Genomic DNA, 24,514 nt, shown 5'->3' on the forward strand with positions numbered 1-24,514 from the left:
GTCAAAAAAGTGAATTGGGTTATTCAAAGACTGGGGTACTAAGCCTAACTTGGCTTTGATGTTATTGGATGATCTTGAGCAAATCATAATGCCAATCATATTGATCACTTAATACATGCCACACAATTTTCTAATTCCTTTTTGTATGGAGGTAGGTTCTTTTACTGTCCCTATTTTAGGGAACAAAGCTGAGGCTCAGAGGAGGTAAGAAACTTGTCTAAATAGAGAAGTGGCAGACCGAGATTTAGACCCAGGGTTGTCTGACTCCAAAGTCTGCTTTTACTTGCTATCCTGTGCAGTGACTTCAGGTCTCTGGGCCTCTGTTGCTTCATCTATAAAATGGAGGGGGTGCATGAGAGAATCTCTGAAACTTCTTCCTGTTCTATAAGAAAATAACTATCCTATAGCTATAGACTCATTACCCTAGCCCTGGCTTGTCAGATTTCTATCTCAACTACAGCCCAGCCAGCACTTGCATACTTAGGAGGAGCCTGGGGTCCGAAACAGGGAAGTGTCTGCCTGCTCACTCTTCACTCCCTAAATTTTTTCCATGTAGGGAAGATATACATAAGGTGGATATTATGACGTTTTGCCAGCAGAAAGCAGCTCAGAGCTGCAAATCTGAGACACTGGGGAGCAGAGACTCGGCTCTACTGTGGCAGCTCTTGGTTCTCCTTTGTCGCCAGAATGGGGTAAGTTACTGTTTTGGTGGGAGAGCAGGTGCAGGCTGAAATTGAAGTCTTCATGGGATAGATAAGATTATGTTTATGGCATGATTATGAAAAGCAATGTTAAAGAAGCCACAAATTGCCCCAAGGGGAAAAATTGTTCAAATGTCAATGCCAGTTTGCTAATGCAAATCTTCCCTGATGATCTTCCTTAGTCTGGGAATATTGTAGTTTCTGAGTTATTGCACCAGCCAGGTAATATACCTGTGAAATTGTAAATGTTTCTGGTAAGCTTTGTGGCTCCTGACAGGCAGAAAATAACCATGATAGTGATGCTGAAGTTTGAAATATAGCAATCTAAGAAAGGACTGCCTTATGTTTGCATAATTGGACTCCTCGCGAAGAAGGCAGGCTCCCTGGTGCCTTCCTTCTCCAGCTGGGGAGGCCAGCCTGAGGACCCATAGGATTCTCCTCAGATGATCCTCTTTGCCTTACAGTCCATGGTGGGGTCTGACATTGCTGAGCTGCTAATGCAAGACTGCAAGAAGCTGGAGAAGTACAAACGGCAGCCCCCTGTGGCCAACCTCATCAGCCTGACCAATGAGGACTGGCCAGTGCTGAGCTCTGGGACCCCGAACCTGCTCACTGGAGAGATCCCCCCCAGTGTGGAGACACCTGCGCAGATCGTGGAGAAATTCACTAGACTGCTCTACTATGGAAGGAAGAAGGCAAGTATGCCCTTCGCCCAATCCCTCTCCACCAATCACCCCTGCTCCAATTATGTGAATAGTATATACTCATTTCAGGGAGGATGCGAGAAGTTCAAAAAGAAGCAACAAAGAAAATAAAAACACCCACAGTTCTACCATTAAAAGACAATGAACTATTAAATGAAATAAGCCAGGTACAGAAAGACAAACATCACATGTTCTCACTTATTTGTGGGAGCTAAAAATCAAAACAATTGAACTCATGGAGATAGAGAGTAGAAGGATGGTTACCAGAGGCTGAGAAGGGCAGTAGGGAGGGTGGGAGGGAGGTTGGGAGGGTTAATGTGTGCAAAAAAAATAGAATGAATATGACAGTATTTTACAGCACAACAGGGGAACTACAGTCAATAATAATTTAATTATACTTTTAAAAATAACTAAAAGAGTATAATTGGATTGTTTGTAACACAAAGGATAAATGCTTGAAGGGATGGATACCCCATTTATCATGATGTGATTATTAAACGTTGCAAGCCTGTACCAAAATATCTCATATATTTTACTCCATAAATATATATACCTACTATGTACTCATAAAAATTAAAAATAAAAAAATAAAAAATTGAAAAGATTATACCTGTTAACATTTTGATATATTTACTTCCAGCATTTTTCCATGCATATATATTAAAAAGAAAATAAAATTGCATATACAATCGTTTATTTCTCTTTTTAAACTTAAGATGATATGGTAAAATACCCTCATGGCATTAAATATGCTCCAACAGCACCATTTAAAAAATAGTTATACAATATTCCATCATATTAATGTATCATATTTTATTTAGCTATTCTACTATTATTGAATATGTAGACTATTTACAATTTTGTCAACCATTATAAATTATATAATTTACACATCTTGTTACATGAGTCTTTGTCTGATCTTTTAAATTTTTTAGGACAGATTCCTAGAAGTGGAATTACTGGGTATATAAATGGTATGCACTTTTAAAAGGTTCTTTATATATATACCAAATTAATTTCCAGGAAGTTTGTTTACAAATACTCCTTCTGCTATATCTAAGGCTTCCTATCAATATTGAATACAGATGCTCCTCGACTTACAATGTTTATATCCCAATAAACCCATCATTAAATAGAAAATCTCATAAATTGAAAATGCATTTGATACACCTAACCCAACATCATAACTTAGCCTAGCCTACCTCACATGTACTCAGAATGTTTACCTTAACCCACAAAATCATCTAACCCAGAGCCTGCTTTTTAATAAGGTGCTAAATATCTCATATAATTTATTGAATATGTTACTGAAAGTGAAAAACAGAATGGTTGTATGGGCACTTGAAGTACAGTTTCTACCAAATGTGTATTGATTTCACACCATTGTAAAGTCAGAAACTCATAAAGCAGGGACTGTCTGTACTTTAAACAGATGAAGATTGATTTCTAGCTCAATTTTGAGGTTGAGATTATACTTTACAAAAGTCATAAAAATTTAAGTGTTTGGATAGATAATTAAAATCAATTTGAATCAATTTCATTCAAAAATTAAAATATAAAAAAGACATAATTGGGAAATGATGCTCCTATCCCCTAGTCACCCTATTTTTCTCTCTGAAATATCCAGAGAAATTTTATGCTTATATTGTTATTTTCTCTTTGTTAAAAAATAGCATACTGTATACCATTTCTGTACCTTCCCTTTTCCATTTTACAAAATACCTCAGAAAACACTCTATATTAGGGTTGCCAAACTTTTTCTATAATTGGACAGATGTAAAAAATGTAAAATGTAAACATTTTACATTTTGCAGGCCATGGGGCCTCTAGTACAACTACTCAGCTCTGCCCTTATAGTGTGAAAGTGGTCACAGAAAATATGTAAATGAATGGGTGTGGCCGTGTTTCAGTAAACTCCATTTATAGACATAGAAATTTGAGTTACCATATAATTATAATGCATAGTGAAATTAAAAAAATTTTTTTTCCAATCACTTAAAAAGGCGGTAACTATTCTGAGGCTATGGCCTGTACCAAAATAGGCAGTGTGCTGGATTTCGCCTTTAGGCCATATTTTGCTGACCTCTGCTCTATAGCCTATATAAATACCTTTCTCATTATTTCTTACATTGGCATAGTTTTCTACTGATAAATTATAATTAATTTAACTAAACTCCATATAGCTTGACATTAAGAGTACTTCCAGTCTTCTGCAATTACAATGTTGCAATGAATAACCACTGTCATTTTGCCCAGTGTGAGAGAATACATGTAAGATAAATTTCTAGAGGCAGAGTGTTGGGTCAAAGGATATGGTTTGTAATTTTGATAGATACTGACAAATTGCCTTTTAGAGGTTGTGCCAATTCACTCTACCAGCAATGCAAGAGAGTGCCTGTTTTCCTACATTCTCACCGAAGTGTGTTTCAGACTCTTTGATAGGTGCCAATCTGTGAAGTGAAAAAAGGCTGGCGTGGTGACTCACGCCCCTAATCCCAGCACTTTGGGAGGCAGGCAGATTACTTGAGGCCAGGAGTTTCAGACCAGCCTGGGTGACATGGAGAAACCCCATCTATACAAAAAATACAAAAATTAGCCAGGCCTGGTGGCATGGCCTGTAGTCCCAGCTACTTGGGAGGCTGAGGCATAAGAATTGCTTAAACCTGGGAAGTGGAGGTTGCAGTGAGCTGAGATCATGCCACTGCACTCCAACCTGGGTGACAGAGAGAGACTGTCTCAAAAGAAAAAATTATCAGCTAATTTAAATTTTTTTTGTAGATATGGGGTCTTGCTGTGTTGCCAGGGCTGGTCTCAAACTCCTGGGCTCAAGTGATCCTCCCCCTCAACCTCCCAAAGTGTAGGGATTACAGGTGTGAGCCACCACACTAGGCCTGCATTTCTCTTATTGAAATGAATACGTTCAATTCAATTCAATTCAAAATGAATTCAATGAAGTTGAATATTTTTTAATCTGTGAATTTTTTGTCATTGATTTCCTGCATTTTTCTATTGAGTCTCTGATCCTCACTTATTGATTTGTTGGAGCTCTTTATGTTTTTAGGGCTTTCTGTGTAAAATTGTAAGTTTCTGGGGGTCATATTTAGAAGGGCTTTTTCTACTTCAAAATTAATTTATAAAAATGAAGTTGAAGTACTTTTCATTTTTACATTTAAATATTTAATTTCTTGTTTTTGTATATGATGCTATCTTTTATTTTTTTAATTGACAAAAGTTGTATATATGTATAGTATACAACATGATATATATGTGTATATATACACACACACTGTGGAATGGCTAAATGGAGCTAGTTATCATATGTGTCACATCACATATTTATCGTGTTTTTTCTAATGAGAACACTTAAAATCTCCTCTCTTAGTGATTTTCAAGTATACTATACATTGGTATTTACTGCAGTCTTGATGTTCAAGTGCTACGAAACTTTTGCTAAAGAGATGAGGCTAACTGGCAACCATGTCTGACGGGAAGCTGATGGAATAGCACAGTGGATTTTGATAAAGTGAAGGCTGGTGAAGGTGACATCCTAGAGAAAAACACTATGCTAGCTACAACCTGCTTCTGGCTGTTCACATTCTTATATGAGGCTCTAAGAATTTTCTGGAAGCCCAGCCTCCGCTGCTCAGGATGCAGCAGTGCCTAAGCACAGGAACTTGTTGTGAGTGGAAGGTGGGAAAGGCACTCTTGAATGTGATGTTTTGGTTTTCAGGAAGCCTTGGAGTGGGCCATGAAGAACCACTTGTGGGGCCATGCTTTGTTCTTGTCCAGCAAGATGGACCCACGGACCTACAGCTGGGTCATGAGTGGGTGAGTTGGAACTTAACAAAAGAGACCAGTGGGGCAGAGAGGCCTCCTCACCAAAGGTGGAGGATGAGGGTGTGGAGAAACGCCAGATGCACCGAGGAGCCTCCCACTCCAGGGATCTTTCCATGTTCTCTTTTCTGAGCTGGACATAGCATGTCTCTGATTTAGACACAGATACATTCTTTCTACCTGCTAAATTGAATACAGAGTTTTAGTAAAATTGCCCAGGGTGAGAGTTTTCAAAAATTAAATAGGTTTTTACATTGCAGTAGCCTTCTCTCTTTGGGAGTGGCTGTTCCAGCTAGTTCTGGTAATGAGGGGTAGGTGATCACTTCCTTAGAGCCTTGGGACTGAGGGTCTTTGACGTAAGCAGTTGTCTACTGTTTATACTTGTGATGAGATCTGGGTACTGAGAGTAGGGTAGGGGTGTGGGGTAGCAGGGTCGTGAGCTGTGGTAGGAAAAGGAGTTTTTGCACTGGCAGTGAGATCCAGAAGTCTGCATCGGCGGCAGTGGGAGGTGTTGAGACTGAAGAGATGTGCTTAGTCAGAAATGACGTCAGCACACTGTGATCTGGGTGCCAGCGTGGACCAGGAAAAACGCCCAAACCAGGATGAGCTAGGGATGGAAGCAAGAGTCCATAGCCAGGAGTTTGGAATAAGGAGATGAAACAGAGTGAAAGAAAGCCAGGATCAAATAGGGGTGCTGGATGGAGAAGGCTTTCTGAATAAGTCCTTCAGGCTCCTCCTAGCACCCACGGGTTGGCAGGGACAAATGTGGTGGGTGGGGTGAGGGACCCTCCTGTAAGGGGCAGACTTGGGTCAGATAGCAAGAAAGATGCTACCTCAAAGTGTTTAGCCTCTAGTGCTGGTTAGAGCTGTGAAGGAAGCTATCCTCTCAGCTGAACTTACATTTGAATTGGCCGTAAATCATGTTGGGCAGAGGTTGAATTAGAAGATGACACTTCCATCGGTATGGTGGCTCATGCCTGTAATCCCAGCACTTTGGGTGGCCGAGGTGGGTGGATCACCTGAGGTCAGGAATCTGAGACCAGCCTGGCCAACATGGTGGAACCCCGTCTCTGCTAAAAATACAAATATTAGCTGGACATGGTGGCGGGCGCCTGTAATTCCAGCTACTCTGGAAGCTGAGGCAGGAGAATCGCTTGAACCTGGGAGGTGGTGGTTGCAGTGAGCAGAGATCACATCATTGCACTCCAGCCTGGGCAACAAGAGCAAAACTGCATCTCAAAAAAACAAACCAACCAACAAACAAAAACACGTAACACTTCCATGTTAAGTTCAGTCTGAGGGCCTAATGACTGCACCACCGGCGGGCCCATTCTGGATGATGGCCTCGGTTGAGTCTCATGACGACTCCACCCTCAGTCTTCCTGGAGACTGGAATGGTGAGGAACACAGAAGTTGTATTATGATACATGCTTGGAGTTCCGGTGGCAAGGGTGCTGTTAAATAAAGGACGGTGTTCTGAGCATGATTTTCCTTTGGGCTTTGAAAACGAACATCCCACAGCCCCACATTGTAGCATACATCTCTGCTACAGATTTTTGCCTTGGGCCATTGATTTTTGATGGAGCCCAGTGAATTGTGAAAAATACCTCTCACTGAGTAAGCTTAAATCTCAAATCAGCTGTAGAGCTTATTATATCCTTGTTAAGCATATCCCATGGTTTGTCATCAGCAGGATCATTTCTGGCCCCTGTTCCACGCCTCTTTGGTTACTGAAAATGGCTATTTAGTGCTTGTGAGCAAAAGCACTACAGACCCAGGCTCTTGATGAGCCAGAAAAACGGCACTGAGTGCTGTGGGCTTGGTGTGGAGGAGGGCTGCAGGGAGTGGGAGATCAGGGTGGCTGGGAAGGGGGTGCCTATGGAGAAAAGCTTCCAGATAAACTGCTGTGGCTCTCCAGGGGACCTTTGAGATGTCAATGGGTCATCTCAGTGATGGAAGAAGGCCCACAGAAATGGTTATTCCAGAGTTAGGCCATTAAGACCAAGGTGCAGAAAATACCCCCAACAATGAGATCTAGCTGGGGTGTGCGGTAGATTGAGGACCCTGCCATCTCTCCTCAAAGGAGGATGTGACAGAGGCACGGCAGAAAGTAAAGAGATGTTCACGTTCCTAAGGAAGCTGCCAAAATCTGATAAAATTAGGTGAGGCCCTGAGCCTTGTGGGCAGTGGGTAAAGAGGTTCCCTGGGCGTGGTCCTCACTGACTATCCTTCTCTCTGCAGCTTCACCAGCACGCTGGCGCTCAATGACCCACTGCAGACCCTATTCCAGCTCATGTCGGGGAGGATTCCACAGGCAGCCACGGTACCCCTGTGACAGGATTCCTTTACCACCCTGGCATCCCGAGGGCTTGAGGGGGTGGGGACTGCTCAGGAGTGTGATGGCTTTCAGGAGCAAACGTGATGATAATATTAATAGTTTGTTAATCACTTACCATGTGCTGGGCCCTGTGCTAAGTGCTTTGATGCATATTACTTGGTTTAATGCATAGAGGTAGGAAATATTCTCTCTGCTTTGCAGATGTGGAAACTGAGCTGCAAAGGTGTAAGATGACCCAAGGTCAGAGATAGTGAGTGGTGGGCTCAGGATCTGTCTGGGTCTGTCTGACTCTGAAGACCTTGGCCTTCCCAAAATGTCAAAGCTGCCTGCTCTTGTGTGAATGGCAAGAGGACCTGTGCCTGTTCTTCAGGCTTCCCCTGGCAGGGCTGCCCTTCTTTTTCTCTGGAGGAATGCTCCCCACCACTGCACACTGGCACTTTGAAGCTGGACATACTCGATTTCAGTGTTCTAGAGTTGATGTGGCTGACAGTCTGAGGCCAGCTTGATAGTTTTCCCATTATAGGAGACTTGATCTTTTGGCCCCAAAGTATTCCTTCCTTACCTTTGATGTCCAGTCACTTTACTAGATTATGCCCTGGTGTTGACTGTCTGGATCCATTTTTTTCCTTGGGGTATATATAGCATGTCCTTTTAATATGTACATTCATATGTTAGAGTTCAGGAATATTTTCTTGGATTATATCCTTCAATATTTGTTTTGTTCCCATTATTTTGGTTACCTTTTCAGGAATTCCATGTACACATATTTCATATATATACATATATGAATTATACTTATAATTTTCTCTTTAATAATTTTTTATTCTCTTCTTTCCTCTCTTGCCCGCCCTTCCTTCCTTCCCTCCCTCCCTCCCTTCCTTCCTTCCTTCCTTCCTCCCTCCCTCCCTCCCTCCCTCCCTCCCTCCCTTCCTCCCTCCCTCCCTTCTTCCCTCCCTTCCTCCTTCCCTGTTTCCTTCCTTTCTTTTTTCCTTCCTCTGTCCTTTACTGTGTTTTCACCGGTGTCTCTTGCTTTTGTGCTCTGGTGTTTCTGTCTATTTCTTCAATTTCCCCCTACTTTTTTCCTAAGCTCTGCACATTACATTCATCTCCTGTTATCCACCATCTATTTCCTGGGCTCTTATAACTCAGATTATGCTCTTGCTTCACAGACGCAATTGTTTCATTATTTTACTTAAATTCACGACAAAATGTTTGGTGACAATTTTTCTTTTTTCTTTTTTTTTTTTTTTAAGTACAATTTCCATTTTATTTTTCTCCAGAGAAGAGTCTGTCTCAGTCTTTAAGGACTCAGCTCCTTACATGGGCTTTGGTGGGGGACGTGGGGCAGCACCCGCAGGTCTAAATCGGGGAGGGGGTGTTCGGTCCTTGCGGGCTTCACGAGATCGATTCCTGACTACTTTGCTGTGAATTGCACAACTCACACAGTAATGCAGCTTCACATACAGCTTGGGAAGCACATAGGCATCAAAGACGCTCGCTTCAGAAATGTCCCTGACCGCTGCGGCCTCCACTATGTTTCGAATGACGAATTTCTTAATGGCCTTGTCCTTGGGCACGCATCGGGCACAGTTAGTGCAGCGAATAGGCTGCACATGGCCGCGGCCCTTTTTGGCACGACGGTTGTTCCTTCTTTTCTTTGTCATTTTGGACGTACGGACCGAAGAGCTGGTGACAATTTTTCATTTGTTTTGTGGCAACGTTTTTGTAGTGAATGTTCTCTCTCCCCTCTATTTTTCATGTTACCTTCCTCCTTCTGTCTTAGGGTTTATTTGTATACATTCTGTGCTTGCTTTCTCATATTACATAACTTTAAAGGAGTTGAATCTTTCCTGGGTTTATATTTCCAGTTATTTATATTAGGTTCGTGCAGAGGATGGGCCAGGCCATATTCCAGGCCATCTGGCATTTTCTGCAGGACCCAGAGTTTTCTGTGTGAGCCTGAGTTGCCTTTGCCACTCTCCAGCTGGTGGGGAGAGCTGTGGGGTCCTCTCCCTTGTGTTCTCTCGGCTTCCCCATGGAGGGACCTCTGTCCAATCGCCATTACTTTTGGTAGCCTTTTCTCATATCTTGAGGCTTGGGTTTTGGTGAACACTAGTTTTAATAAAAATTGACCTCACGCTTTTCCTTTTCCTTTTTTTCTTATCCTTCTTATTGCTTGTGGCTAATTCCAAGAAAAGAGAAATGATTTTCATGCCCCGTCATCAAATCAACCGGCTATTTTGTAGCACAGAGTGTGCCTCACAATTCAGTGGAATGGCCTGTGCTCCACAATGGAACTGCATTATGTCACGAAGCACTGAATGCAGAAAGTGATACAATTAGCTATGGTTCATTGTGTGTGTATGTTTTTTTTTTTTTTGTAATAGTAGAGTTAGCTAAATTTCCCCTATTTTTAGATGAGAGAACGGAGGAGCCAGAGGTGATGTGTCAATGCATTATTTGATCTTAGGGAGTTTCCCAGCACTTCAGCATGTACTAAAAGGCTGGATTTCAGTTTCATGTGATGAATGGGGTGGTGGAAAAGCACGGCAACAGGACAACACAGATGTGGGTTTCACACCAGTTTAACCTAGACTCTATGTACGCCTTTCTGCCAGGTGAACTTGGCTTTGTTTCTTAATCTCACAGAGCCTCAGTTTTTAATCTTTATTGGGATTTTGGTTCCTAACCAGCAGAGTTATTGTGAAAATTAAAGGAGAGAGAACATCTGAACATATCAACCATCATGCTTGGCCCATTGACGTTAATTAATAAATGTTGGTGCTTTATCTCTCTCTCTCTCTCTCCTGTGTCCCCTCCACCTCTCCATTGATCTGATTCATAGTGATCTTTTTCAAATCACCAGCGAGGAGACAGAATAATGACCTCTAAGTTTTTCTTTGTGTGTGTGTGTGTTTAGCGAGGGATTTCCTTCTCTTTTGCTGATTTCTGTAGATCAGCAAGAAGCAGCTTGGCTTACATGTTAAAATGAAGGTCATAATAGGACTTAGCACATGTGATTGTTGGTAGGGGAAACGCTTAGCACAGGATATGGCTCATGGTTCGATGTGACACATGAGAACTGCTATTATTATGATTTATCATCACCATCATTGTCATCATCCTCTTCACACTGCATTGACTGGATCAACAAGGAGTGGGTGTAAAATGGAGTTGAAAAAAGCATCTTTTATTCCCTGGGATAATTACAAAGACCAAGTAATTATGAATGGTTTTAACCTCCAAATCTTAGTTATTATTGGCAATCTCCTGCCCTACCTATCTATATAACAAATTGGAAGGTAGGCAGCTGTGCAAATCACCTCTTTCCTCTGCTCAGCTTCCAACTGTGTGTGTGTGTATGTGTGTATGTATTTATACCTACATGTAATTAAATGCAAACCAAACGTGAAGCACCATGCGATGTGCTTTACACAACTATCTTATTTTATTATCAACAATAACCTGTTAGGTGGAAATTATGATCTCCATTTTAGGGATGAGAAAACAAAGGTTCAGAGACATTAAGAAACTTGCTCAAGGTAAGTAAGCTAGTAAGATGCAGGACTCGAGTTGGGACCTGTGTTGTTTCCATGACGTTATATTGTTTCTTTATTGATATTTTCTGCCTTGAAATTCTCCTTTGTTTAGTAGGACAGCCTTAGGGAGAGATGGTAGGGAAAACACCATTTATGCGGGGTTTTGTACATTTCCACCACGCTGATTACTCTCTGTTGCCCCCTGGTGGAATTCTGCTGCCTCTGCATTGTCCTAGCTGGGACACTTGGCTTGATTTTCTTATTCCTAAAGTGGTAATAGGAACTGGACTTCATAGGGTTGCTGTAAAGATTAAATAAGAGGATGTGTGTGAATGGGCTTTGTAAAGTCAGAAAACATAGGTATTTGTAAGACATTAAGCAGGCCCGTGTTCCCCTGACTTCTGTGACAGGCTGTGGCCTCTTCTACTCATGAGCCAAGGATGTTTGATCTTGAACCAAAAAACCACTGAAGCCTCAGGGTTTTTCTGAGTTTTGTCTCTAGCTATTTGGGGGTCAGGCACTGGGGAGAAATGTGAAAAGTAGTAAGTGAGCAATGTCATTTTATTTATCCATTTTCCAATATCCCTGTGAATGCATGTATGTATGCATGTATACGTATCTGTCTATCTGTGTCCTTCTGAGAGTTTTACCTTTTTAAAGATGAGAACTCTAAATCAATGAATGGCAGCATTGCAGGTGGTGGAGTGGGCGTTCTCTCACAGCTTCTGAACCAGGAAATAGACAACAGCCTTCTTTATGTACATCTGGCCATTCCTAAATGATTGTACATTTAAGTTATTTTTTTTCTGGTGCTTTTCAGTGTTGTGGAGAAAAGCAGTGGGGAGACTGGAGGCCTCACTTGGCTGTGATTCTGTCAAATCAGGCTGGGGACCCGGAGCTGTATCAGCGTGCGATTGTTGCCATGGGTGATACTCTGGGTAAGCGACACCAGCATTGACCCGCCCCTCCCCTCCCCTCCCCTCCCCTTCCCTTCCCTTCTGTCCCCTACCTTCCCCAACTCCTCCCTGTCCAGACCAGCTTTAAACATCCTGCTCTTAGATTCTCAGATTCTAGGTAGGGCCAGAGTCTATGCCCCAGGCTTTTCCTGGACCCAGGAGCCTCCATGTTTTGGGGAAAGTAACTCTAGGGAAATGCATGTCCTTCTTGTCTCTCTGTTTCGCAGAATTTCTGTGGTGAGTGAATGCAGGCCAGGCCCCTGAGCCTTGGTGTTCTGCTGCTGTAGGAGTCTGCTCTCAGCAGCTGATTTTTCTAGCCCTGGGTCGGATTCCCCTGTGGATGGAGTTAATGCATAGGACACCTTGCCTCCTGTTGCTGTAAATTTCTCAGTGACCCAGTTCAATCAGATAGGAAATTCTGTTTTTGCCTGAACCACTCTAGGTTAACCCTGTAGTCTTTCTTTCTATTATCTCTCTGTGAATGTGGCCTTATAAACACTTAGGGGCTATTGAATGTTCCAGACCAGTGGTTCTCAAATTTAGCCAAGAAGCAGAGCATCTAGAAATCATGCTGCTCCTATGGGGCTTTTAAAAATACTGCTCTGTTAGATTTAAATAGCTATGGTAAGGTTGTGCCAAGTCATAGGGAGACCACGCAGCACCCTGAGTAGAAGGGAACTAATGTTTGTTGAACCCTTCTTGGGAGCCAGACACTGTGCCAGGTATCGTATCTAGTTGAATTAACTCAATTTTGAGGCAGTGGAAAATGTATGGGAGAACATTTCAAAACATGTTGGTAATTAATGTGATTTTTATGTTTGACTTTAGCAGGGAAAACAATGGTGCCCCAGGAAGCCTAGTTTAAGAATGGCGACTCCCGGTAGTCTCCTTCTTTGCTCAGGTGCAGGCATTTCAAACTCCTTTTTCACCCTCAGGAAAGACTAAAATGTTCGGAGAATTCCTCATCAAAAATCCTTTAGGGGCCGGGCGCGGTGGCTCAAGCCTGTAATCCCAGCACTTTGGGAGGCTGAGACGGGCGGATCACGAGGTCGGGAGACCGAGACCATCCTGGCTAACACGACGAAACCCTGTCTCTACTAAAAAATACAAAAAAAAACCCCAAAACAAACAAAAAAAACTAGCCGGACGAGGTGGCGGGCGCCTGTAGTCCCAGCTACTCGGGAGGCTGAGGCAAGAGAATGGCATAAACCTGGGAGGCGGAGCTTGCAGTGAGCTGAGATCCGGCCACTGCACTCCAGCCTGGGCGACTGAGCAAGACTCCGTCTCAAAAAAAAAAAAAAGTCCTTTAGCTAGAAGGTGAAATCGTGCCTTATTCTGGCTGAAGAGAAATGTAACGTCTGAGGCCAAATGGGCTGGTGGGAGGAGTGGGGTTTAGGGGTCTGTGACTCATGCTATGAAAGGCTTATTCATTTAGTCCCATGTAGCTTCTCCCCTCTGACCCCCGAGGCCACTCTTCCATCTCTCTCCTATCCCACCCGGATGATGGGCCCCCACACGGGTGTGCTCCGGGACTGGGTCTTGTTCTCTTCCTCCTGCAGCTGGGAAGGGGCTTGTGGAGGCAGCTCACTTCTGTTACCTCATGGCCCATGTGCCCTTTGGCCACTACACCGTGAAGACAGATCATCTGGTCTTGCTGGGCAGCAGCCACAGGTATGTGACCTGGGAGAAAGGAAACAGGAAGGACGTTTTCCAAGGGATTGTTTTAGCCCTTGTTGGGTTTTATGAATCCATTTTTCATTTTCTCATGTGAATTTCAGCTTCCGCTGGCTCCCTTATCTGGGACTGTTACCTGTGCATGTCTGTGCAAGGAGATGCCCCGTGGGCCCCACATTAAAGCATCAGCGGGGGCCTCAGGCCCTGGGTCTTGCTCTGCAAAGAGGTGGGCTGATGCCTTTGTGTAGTATTGTGTCCTTTGGCCACTGGGTGGCACCCTGGCTCCACAAGCTGACTTTGTTCCTTAAAAAAACCAATTATGTGTGGAGGCTTGTGGGTCCGTCTTAGGCAGCCCTGGGCCTGTTCTGAGAGCCCACCCTGGGCAAAACTGGATAATGGAAGCAGTTTATGTTTAGTCCCTCTTTGGGGCCCTAGCATCCCTACAATGACTTGGGGCACAAGCTACTTAGAGTCCCACTGGAGACATTCTCTGTTGGCCATAGCATTAGGCTTTTCCTGCAGGAGGCGCTCGGTCAGCTCCCAGTGAATGAATGCACGGACAGAACGATTCGCTCCCTAGTGGCCTTCCCTGTTCTGTATCTCTCTATCCCCCTCCCCATACGCATTAAGAGTCACTAAGCTCTTACGTTGTGCCAGGCGTTTTCTTTGCACTATTTCCTTTAATTATTACACATTTACCCTATGAAGAAGTGAAGTCAAGCAAAGATTTTAATCGTACTCATGGAGGAGGGAAACCGAGGCACAGGGAGATGAAATGACTTGTCTCAGATGGTACAGCGAGGGTGTGGGTGAGTTGGACTCGGAATCCAGGCAGTCAGGCGGCAAAGCCCTTTTAACTGTTGCACCACACTGCCTCCCGCTGAGGCAGCTACCCAGCTCATGCCTGTTCCTTCCAGGTCCAGGTCTCTGACAGCACACGGCTAGCTTGTCAAAGAATCCCTCCTGTGCCAAATGTACAATAAGTGTGTATGGGCTAATATGTCTCCCCTCCTATGTTTATGTTGGTTTATGTTGAATGAGGAAATTCCTAGAAATAAAGTCCTACCCTGATTGTGATTTTAAACACCATGGCGAGCTGTTGATGGGAGAAAGTTTGGGTCGCATGAGACTCTTGTGCCCCCCACCACCTGCCCCGACCAGATCACACTCACTCAGTCTCCATTCTCACTGGTGGAATGAACATCCAATGTACAGACGCTTGTTCGATTTCTGGCTCAGCCGTCCTCGCCTGCTCTGCCATGCCTTTTGGTCTCAGTGCTCCTGGGGTGTTACATGGCTCCCCTCTTTTGTGCGAGTTTGCTCAAACTAGGGGTGCTCTTTACAGGTACACGACAGGCTTTATGGGCATGGGGGCCAGCTCTCCGTGTGTTTAAGAGGAGGGCCCAGTGCCTTGAGTTACCCTTCAGCAAGAAGGCAGGTGACCCCCCGTTTCCGCAGCCTCTGCCTCCCAGCGCCTCTGGTGCAGAGTTCTGTTCTGTTCCTTCCTCAGCCTCAAGCAGGGAGAGGGAGAGGAGGTGAAACACTCATTCTGGGAGCCCAGAGTCTCTTTCTTCTCTTGAAGCTGCCGCAGGGATCAGCCCAGGATGGAAACTCCCCCATGAAAGGCTGCAGCTGGTGTTTGGCGATCCACTAGGATTTAACTCCCGTGTCCCCCACACCTCAATCTCTTTTATTGTTATTCCCTGGTTTTAGTCAAGAGTTTTTGAAATTTGCAACAACTGAGGCAATCCAGAGGACGGAAATCTTCGAGTACTGCCAGATGCTGGGCCGCCCCAAATCCTTCATCCCTTCTTTCCAGGTAACCGAGCCCAGATGAGGCCACCACTGTCACTGTCAGGCAGCTGCAGGCAGCTGTATTTCCAGCTTTGCTTTTTGGCACTTGGTACCTGGGGCTAAGTTATCACTGAACTTTTCCTCATTAGCTTAAGCGTGGGAGGGTGTAGGATTTCTTTTTATGTCCCCTAAAGGTCTGCCTTTTATAATACAAAGGTAAAACGTTGCAGAGGCCTCTCTGCTGGAGGCTCCTGCCTGACTGCTGACGTTTGAACGTTCTGCTTGCCGCCCTGGCCTGCGCCTCACTCCTGCTGTCAGCTCCCTCTCCCCATCTCTCCAGACAGCTCTCCCTTCTTCTGAGCCCCTGCAGCTGTCCTGTGGGAGGGAGTGGGAACGCAGGCCCAGCCCAGTGGCTGCTCACCCTCCCTCTGCTCCGCGCTCCTTCTCAGGCCTCTTTTGAACTCCTCTGTCCTCTACCTCTGGCCATCCCTCTGTGCTCAGCCCTGGCCCTCACCCCTCTTCGTCCCTCTCAGGGCATCAGCTGTGCGGTTGATGACCATGCTGTGGTTTCCGCCCTGTCTTCGCAATGTTCCTACATGATGCCGTTGTCACCTTACATTCGTTAAGACCAGTGCTGACATCGTGCCGTCCTCCGTCTAAATCCTCCGTGAGCTCTGACGTCCAGCACCATCCCTTCCTCCATGCAGGCTCCCCGGACCACGCCTATGAGTGTGACTGAGATGGCAGCCTTCAGTGGTCTCAGCTGTAAAATGGGATGACAGTGTGCTTTGTAATGGAGTGGGCATGAAATTGAGTTAGTTTCTCTAATGCACGAGAACAGCGCCTGGCACACAGCAACTGCTGTCAGTGTTGAGGCCATGGCAGGCACAGTGTGGCTCCCACAGCTGAATCCAGGGGCCCCCACTGACATTGAACTCACGCTGCCTTGTGTTTTCTTGCCTTTCATGCACAGGTACCTTATCTTCCTACCTTAGTTATCTTCTTTAGGTAGAGATCTTTTCCAGCAATTCCTTGTTTCTCCTTCAGTGCTTGGTGTCGAGGGTACATACAGCAGCAGCAACAACAACAATTACAACAACATGCACACACAACACAAAGCCTTGAAAGTGAATTCCTTTGTCATAGAGAAATGGCCCAATTAGCATCTTCTCTTCTTTTTCTTTTAAGTTCTGGGATACATGAGCAGAACGTGCAGGTTTGTTACATAGGTATACATGTGCCGTGGTGATTTGTTGTACCTATCAACCTGTCATCTAGGTTTTAAGCCCCACATGCATTAGGCATGTGTCCTATAGCATCTTCTTTTTTAAGGGCTTTGCCAAAGACTCACCTTTTCCAGCAAAACCTTGCCTGATGAGCTCCTGTTTGCAGTTCCTCGACCGGCTCTTTGGTCTCCTTTTTTTTTCTCTTCTTTATTCATCCCAACTCTCAGTTATTTTGGTGCTGCTTGGGGCTGGTATTAGTAATGAGATTGGCTACTTTGAATGTGCTCTGTGTGCCCGGCATTGTGGCGTTATACATCTTGTGTATTGTTTCAAATCCTGTAATGTAGGCATGATTAACTCCCTTTTACAAAAGAGAAAACGGAGGCCCGGAAGGGTTACATGCTATCGGCCCACATCTCTTGCATGCTGTTTCTTCTCAGTACTTCACCTGAATTATCTCATTTAATTTCCATAACAACCAAGGGCGTAGGTAGTAGTAGTATTCCCATGTAGTAGAGAGGAAACTGAGGCACAGAGAGATGAGGTAACTAGCCCAGTGTCTCACACCTCACATGGAGCTTTTATTTGAACTTGAGTCTGTCTGATACCAAAGCCCTCACACTTGCTCCTGCCCTGGCACTCATGCTTTCATGAGAGCTTAGTTGTTTTTCTCAGTAAGCTTTCTCCATTAACTTTATGCCCTTTGCACTAGGGTCTATTTTTTTTTCTTTTTTTTTTTTTTTGAGACAGAGTTACTCTGTCACCCAGGCTGGAGTGCAGTGACATGATCTCGGCTCACTGGAACCTCTGCCTCCCGGGTTCAAGCAATTCTCCTGCCTCAGCCTCCCGAGTAGCTGGGACTACAGGTGCATGCCACTATGCCAGCTAATTTTTGTATTTTTAGTAGAGATGGAGTTTCCTCATGTTGGCCAGGCTAGTCTCGAACTCTGGACCTCAAGTGATCCGCCTGCCTCGGCCTCCCAAAGTGCTGGGACTACAGGCGTGAGCCACTGCACCCAGGCTATTTTTGTTTCTTTTAATGTCCCCCTTTTGCCTGGTCCTGTGCCTGTACATCAGGCTCTCTGGATATGTGGGCTACCCAATAAATAAGGACTCCAGTGCACTTTGCACGGTGACCAGGACCTAGGAACGTTGAGTGGATGTGACTCCTGTTCTTTTCTCTGTAATGCAGGAACTGGAGGCTGGATTTGGAGTTGTGCCCACGCATAGATAAAATGCTCCAAATGGCACAAGCCTCTTGATATTTGGATGCCAGAGTTAGCGGAAGCTGACAGTCAGCTGACTTCCAAGAAGTCTTATCTACATTTCTCTCTCTTTCTCTCCCTGCCTGGATGGACTAGTCACTGACTCATTTCCCTTCACAGGTGTATAAGCTCCTTTATGCTTCCCGTCTGGCAGATTACGGCCTCGTGTCCCAGGCCTTGCATTACTGCGAAGCCATTGGTGCAGCTGTCTTGAGCCAGGGAGAGAGCAGTCACCCTGTGCTGTTAGCGGAACTCATCAAGGTGAGCCTCTCAAAGGGTTCTGTGCAGTTGTTTTATCTTCACTATTCAAAGAATGCCATTGTAGAGCAGCTTAGACTCTACATTTCATCTTCTTTGAACCTGCCGTAAAATTGGAGCCCACGACCGTCTTTGACCACGTATGCATGCCCAGATGCGATAAGCAGAGGCCCAACACTACACAAAGGATGCTCTCTGAGCGGGCGGTGGTGGGATTGGAGACTGGAAACCATGTCAGTGCTACTTGGGAAATTCATTTTTGCATCTGCTTTTCTGGTACAGTAAAACTACATGCTATGGTGAACCATTCTAATTATAAAAGCTGGGCTTAGAAAATATATTTTAGTGATTAAAAGAGTAAATGATCCTTATTAAAATGCTTTTAAATGCATGGAATATTTTATCACATGTGAGATACATTTAAAATAGAAAACAAAAACATATCAACCTTTAGTTCCTAGGGAAGAAAACAACAATCAAGCAAATAGTTGTTTCAATTAATTGAAGAAAAACCCATTAGCTAGAGAGTTAAAAAGCAGCCTACCCTTAAATTTTTGTTTTGCCTTAGATGAGGCCCAAGTGCTGGATTCTTTAATGTATAAAAATTTGTGGTGGTGAGCCTCCCCATACCCTGAAGTTTCTGCCAACAGGTTGATGGTTGCAAGGAGCTCAGAATGAATGATTAGAAAAGTTTTGGTAACTAAAACTTGTTTATGGAATAAATCCTTGAAATACAAAGTAACATTAGCATCACCTGGGAGCGGGTTAAAAGTGCAGCCTCTTCGTCCCTGCCCAGATGTATGGAATCAGAATTAGCATTTTAACAAGTTTACAATTAGAATTCAAACAAAATTTGTATGTACATCTAAGTTTGAGAAACATTGTTACAGAGCAGACAGCCTTGCAGAGAAATGAAGCTGAGTAACTGTTTCTCCTCATACTTTATTTAGAATCTAACACCCAAGACAGGTTAATGATTTATGTTGCAATTTTGGAAGGATGTCTGCTGAATTAGCTATTTTTCGATTATTTTTTATAATGTAATTTATAAGTGAGTTAAGGCTCTCTTTCTCCTTTTTCCTTGTTTTCTCTTCCCTATTGTCTTTCCGTTTCTCTTCCCTCTCTCTCCTCTCCTCTCTCTTACTTTCTGCCCCTAACCCATCTGGAAACCTGGCACAGCTAGCAGAGAAACTGAAGCTATCAGATCCTCTGGTTTTAGAAAGACGCAGTAGAGACAGGGACCTAGAGCCAGATTGGCTAGTGCAACTTCGGAGGCAGCTGGAGGTGAGTGGGGTTGGAGCCAGGGCAGTGGTGGGGGGCGGGTGTCGGCCTTTGTTTCCCTCCTCCCTCCCCTAGACATGGAACAGGTAGGCGCTGACATTAGCAAGTCCCTGGTCCCCATGCCTCGCCGTGGTCTCTTCCATCACCCATGAGGCACAGTTGGTGTCTGGGGAAGGGGTGGGACTCAGCTTCCTTGCCGCTGCTTGTCCCTGTGTGGAAGCGTTTTCCTATATTCACATGTGACACGTTGGGGCGCTCTTCCCAATCACTCTTGACACCCTTCCCTGAGGCCCCAGAGAATATGTTTCATGACCATCAAAGCTTCCCCATCTCTGCTAGGAACAATGGATCACAGTGGACCAGTGTCACTTTCATGTAATGTGGGGCAATTGCTTAAAAGACTTCCGGGCCTTTTCTTTTTTGTTCTGACAATCGCAAAAGCTGCTGGTTGTTATTGGAACAGTAATTGGAACAGGGCCTCCTCCATTTTCTTTTTCCCATTCTGCTCTGAAGGAAAGACAGGGTGGATTTTTTGAAGCACGCCCAGCCTTACCCCTTCTATCTGCTGCACGTGCTGAGGCCTACAGTTTAGTTCTTTCCATGCGCTCCTTCCTTCAGGGGAGGGTGGATGACTCTGGTCTCCAGCCATCTCTGCCTGGTCTGGGCAGAGTTGGAATCCCCATCCACATGACCCCCCAGGCCCCTAAGCATACGAGTGTTTCCCTTACCTTGTCATCCCCACTGGAAGTTTCTTTTTGGCTTAAGTTTTGAATCACTTTGTTTCTCTGTTCTTGTTTTTCCTTTGTGCTGCTTAAAAGGAATTTTACTTTATTTTAAATAGCAAAAGATAGCAGGAGACACTGGGGATCCTCATCTTACTCGCTCAGATATTTCGGGAGCCAGAGGAACAACAACAGGTACCCAAAATGATGAACTGAGCATATCCATAGCTGACGCTCAGGATCTGATTCTACGAGACAAAGTAATTCACAAAATCACTCGCCCTTCCCTTCCCTGGGTGCCTGCCTTGCCGTGTAAATCCACCCTGTTGTCCAGGCGCCTCTTCCACACAGCTCCTGCCAGCCTCACACATCCCCGACACTTCTAAATTCCCTCAGTCTGAAAGCATCTGCTTCACGATTCAGGTTTTTAAATACCTGAGTGTTTTTTGTGTTGCACTGTACTGTTAGCCAATTCTTTCTCCTATGTTAACTTCTCTCCAGCTGGATACATTTCTTGAGTCCAGAGATTGTGGTTCATCGGTATCATATGTTAGTGTTGGGGATGTCGGAAGTCCTTAAGAGTTTTGAGCTGGCAATTGCCAGATGACTGTGGAATAAGGATGTTTCAATGTTTTCACGGCATCTCTACTCTTCCCTTGGGATGCTTCCCAGTGGTGGGTTAGCAGGCACCATATCCCTGGTTAACTCTGTACTCTTTCCCCAAGTTCCCCCAGCAGTAGGGTCAGGAAAGGGCCCTCATCTCTTCCCAGCCCTGTGTCCTTCCTCAGGCATGAGCAAAGGGAAGGGAGGGCAGGGCAGGCCTTGGCTTCTGTTTCTCACTGTGTAGCAGGATCTGTAAAGGTGGGGGGTGGAGGAGAGCTAGGCTGGGTGCCTGTGGATGTTGCTTCCCCACAGCCCTGGCTCCTGGTGTCCAATGGAGCAGGCGGGTCGGCCCCCATGCCAGTCCCGTGACCAATCATGTTATAGGTCCACACCTTAGTTTATGTTACCAGTCAGGTCTTTTCCAGGGCAAATGTACTCTGATTCTTTAAGAACAAAGCCATGATTTCTGTGAGCTGGTTTAGGTTTTTAGCTGGAAGCTTTCTAAGTTTTAAATACCCAAGTCCATTAGGAAGTCCTTAAAGAAGAAATAATTTATCAAAAATTAAAAAGATGTGGAGTCAGATAGGATGATAATTTCAGCCCTCCCAACCCACTGGCTAGAGGCTCAGAGATCATACAAGGTAGTGTTAACTTAAAAAAAAGGTCATACAATGTGTACATTCGGAAAGGAGACTTTATTTCTTACAAAGGGTTCCAGCCTGCAAGGTGGCCATCCCACAGGCTGGGCAGTATAGCCAGGCACTTTGAGGGAAGGAGAGGTAAGACAAGAATTTAAGTTGAATGGGTTGATCAAACATACGTATTTAACAGGTTATAGGAGGAGCTGTGACTATTCACAAAGGAGGTCCTCACACATGCCTAATGAGCTAACATGCATGTAAAACACGACCCATGTTCACCTTGGGGTGGAGACTTATCCTTTAAGTGTATTACAATTAGGCCTTACCTGTCAAAAGGTCTTTTCGGGACACAGAAGCACTCAAGTGGGGACCCTCTGTAAACTGGCCAGACCCAATTCATGGTTGGTGGTCTTCTTATCTGGAGAAAGTTACTGAAATCAGTCTTGTCCAATCACAGCCGTGGGTATGGCTGATGGAACAGAGGCTCATTTAGTCAGCATTTGTGAGCAGAATGAGTTGTAATTGTTTTAACATTGCTCATCTCAAGGCCAGTGCTTGCTGAGCTGCTAGAGAAAAAAACCTCGTGGCCATGAGAACACAGTTTATTTTTAAGGTGCGGGACTTAACCGTTGCCTGGTAGGGCTTTAGGTTCTGTGTGTAATTTGGTATCTTATGGCCACCAAGCCATAAGATCTGTTAGTCTTAAGATCTCGGTTTTAACATTAATGCTGGTCAGTTGTGTCTAAACTACAAAAGAGAGGGGGTATAATGACTCTCACTTCCCATCCTGTCATGGCTGGGAACTCAAGTTTTAAGGTTTCTCTGGGGTCCCCTTGTCCAAGAGGGGGTCTGTTAAGTCAATGGACGGGCTTAGGATTTTATTTTTAGGGTACACTAGTGAAGGAAACAATTCCGTAAACAGCAATGAGGGTGTTACCATCACTCTGTGTTTTACTTGTCATCACGTTACTGGAAGCCACATTAGATAGCTTGTCCTTGTGACTGCTTTCCAAAGAAGACATGAGCAGGAATGTTTCTGGTGTGATCAGTATGCAAATGCCACATTTCAGGTCTCACTTCTTTACCTTCGTTCTATATCCTTAGAAAACACTTTCTACCAGGACTTTTCTGGATGTCAAGGCTACTCTGAAGCCCCTGGGTACCGCTCAGCTCTGTGGCTGACGCTTGAGCAGACCTGCCTGCCCCAGCCCAGCCCACAGCAGCCCTTCCCTCTCCAGCCAGGCTCCTACCCAGCAGGAGGGGGTGCAGGGCAGACAGGGGCACCGATGCCTCTTTACTCAGTTCCTGAGATCCACCTACCAGGAACTGGCAGCAGCGTGGCAGTGACAGAGGCCCCTGGAGGAACAGTCTGGGAGGAACCGCCGCAGACACACCTGGGCCCTGGTAAGACCTGGTAGCTAGGGTGGCCACGTTGAGTATAGCGTCTGGGTAGGGAGGAAGCAGGAAAGGGAGGTTCTGGGACCAGTCAGAGGAGGTTGGGTTGGAGCTGGGAAAGACACAGATGCAGGGGTATGTGCCTGTTACTGAGGGCCTGCTAGTTTTCAGCCACTATACTGGTGCTTTGCATATATCTGAAGGAGATTGCTGTCTTCCAGCCCGGTCCATCTCTCCTCTGGGTACAGCAGGGCAAATGGAGCCACACCTGCCATCCAAATGATTACATAGTTTCTAGGAGAGAGATTACAGGATGGAGAAATAGAGGCCAAGTTCTCTTTCTCCAATCATCCTGCACCCAAAAGCTTACTATCAGGGTCTCCAGCAGAAACCCATGTGTCTATCTTGGTCCCGAGTTTTTTCAGGCTCATCAGACCTTTGACAACAAGGGCTAAGTATGAGTGAGCAATGCTGAGCGATGCCAGGGAGATGCTGGAAGTCACCTAGAATGATTAGATCTTAGACCTTCCAGGATTAGGTCCTGTCCAAGATGAAGGCTCACATGGAGAGGAAGGTGGTGGAGGATCCCTGTGACCTCACTTGATGCTGCTCTGATTTCCAAGATTCCCGAAGAGTGGCTGTGGAAGTAGAGGATGAGTTGAACAGCATGTCCTGGGGTGGCTGGGATTGAGCTGAGCCATATGAGCATTCTTTGTATTGGCTGTGATTGGCTTGGGCTTATGGACTCGGAGCTTCTGCTGCAGTTAAGAAAGCTGATTGTGTCCCAGTTACTCTTCTTCAGGATAGATGGGAAAAGCACAACTTCCCATTGCTATTTCCATTTCTGTTTGTGACTCAGGAGAGAACACAGTGTCTCAAGAAACCTCCCAGCCTCCTGATGGCCAAGAGGTCATTTCCAAACCACAGGTGAGAGCACACAGCATAAAAGATACCACTGCCCACTCAAACACTTCTGGTTTTTACCAGTTGCCCTGGTTTCTTGGCCACATGCAAGCTCCTCCTCAGCGTTGCAGCAGCTTTCTCTTCCACATCTCACCATGCCTCTTCCTATACCAACTCCTGGGAGCTGGGCGGGAGGCTGTGTTCTTGTTTACACTCAACCCCACCAACCTGTGTCCACGGGGTGAAAGGGAGCAACTGAGCTGGTTTGTTTTGGCCTCTCAGATCTCTGTTACCTCTGACATCTTCTCGGTGCTGCACAAAACGCTTGCCATACCCTGTCCTGCCATGGAAGACTGTTGATATTTCCTTGTTTTAATTTTTACCTGGCTTTATTTCAAAGAAAGATCTGTGGTAGCTGTGACAGTGCCTGCCTCTGTCTTTTCTCCTCAGTTAGGCTCTAAGGTCCTGGAGGTGACCATGTCTGATGAATCATTCTATTTAGCTCTGATTGAACACACTCCTGCCCTCAGCAATGGGCAGTGTTGGTCCCGAACCTAAGGCGTTCTTCAGCTTCTCCTGGTTGGAGGGTTACATCCTATAACTTTTTAAAGTAGAAAAACAGGGGTACAGGTCTTAACAAACTTCTATGGTTTTCTGTTTTTTTTTTTTTTTCCTGACTG

The 24,514-nt window shown here is 45.1% G+C and overlaps 2 protein-coding genes across 3 annotated transcripts in view; one reads left to right on the forward strand and one right to left on the reverse strand.

Moving 5' to 3' along the window:
- LOC101021192 (protein transport protein Sec16B) overlaps positions 1–24,514 on the forward strand; it is a 47,125-nt gene that overhangs the window by 10,867 nt on the left and 11,744 nt on the right. The window contains exons 9-20 of one of the 2 annotated variants that reach the window (XM_003893616.4): positions 557–692; positions 1,166–1,396; positions 5,136–5,233; positions 7,481–7,562; positions 11,937–12,054; positions 13,632–13,743; positions 15,460–15,565; positions 18,152–18,292; positions 19,469–19,573; positions 20,412–20,487; positions 22,641–22,940; positions 23,791–23,858. In XM_003893616.4, coding sequence (XP_003893665.3) covers positions 557–692; positions 1,166–1,396; positions 5,136–5,233; positions 7,481–7,562; positions 11,937–12,054; positions 13,632–13,743; positions 15,460–15,565; positions 18,152–18,292; positions 19,469–19,573; positions 20,412–20,487; positions 22,641–22,940; positions 23,791–23,858 — 1,573 coding nt within the window. The remainder of the gene's footprint in view (positions 1–556; positions 693–1,165; positions 1,397–5,135; positions 5,234–7,480; positions 7,563–11,936; positions 12,055–13,631; positions 13,744–15,459; positions 15,566–18,151; positions 18,293–19,468; positions 19,574–20,411; positions 20,488–22,640; positions 22,941–23,790; positions 23,859–24,514) is intronic. The other variant, XM_031658309.1, reaches the window with a different exon arrangement.
- On the reverse strand, positions 8,813–9,259 carry LOC101021552 (40S ribosomal protein S26). The gene has a single exon (XM_009195127.3). The coding sequence runs from the start codon at positions 9,239–9,241 to the stop codon at positions 8,894–8,896; it is 348 nt and encodes a 115-aa protein (XP_009193391.2). The 5' UTR covers positions 9,242–9,259; the 3' UTR covers positions 8,813–8,893.

This window comes from Papio anubis, chromosome 1 (assembly GCF_008728515.1).
Source record: "Papio anubis isolate 15944 chromosome 1, Panubis1.0, whole genome shotgun sequence".
In the NCBI taxonomy this organism is placed as follows: Eukaryota; Metazoa; Chordata; class Mammalia; order Primates; family Cercopithecidae; genus Papio; species Papio anubis.

Excerpts from the sequence above, each read along its gene's own strand:
- LOC101021552 (XM_009195127.3), bottom strand. The coding sequence starts at position 9,241 with ATGACAAAGAAAAGAAGGAACAACCGTCGTGCCAAAAAGGGCCGCGGC.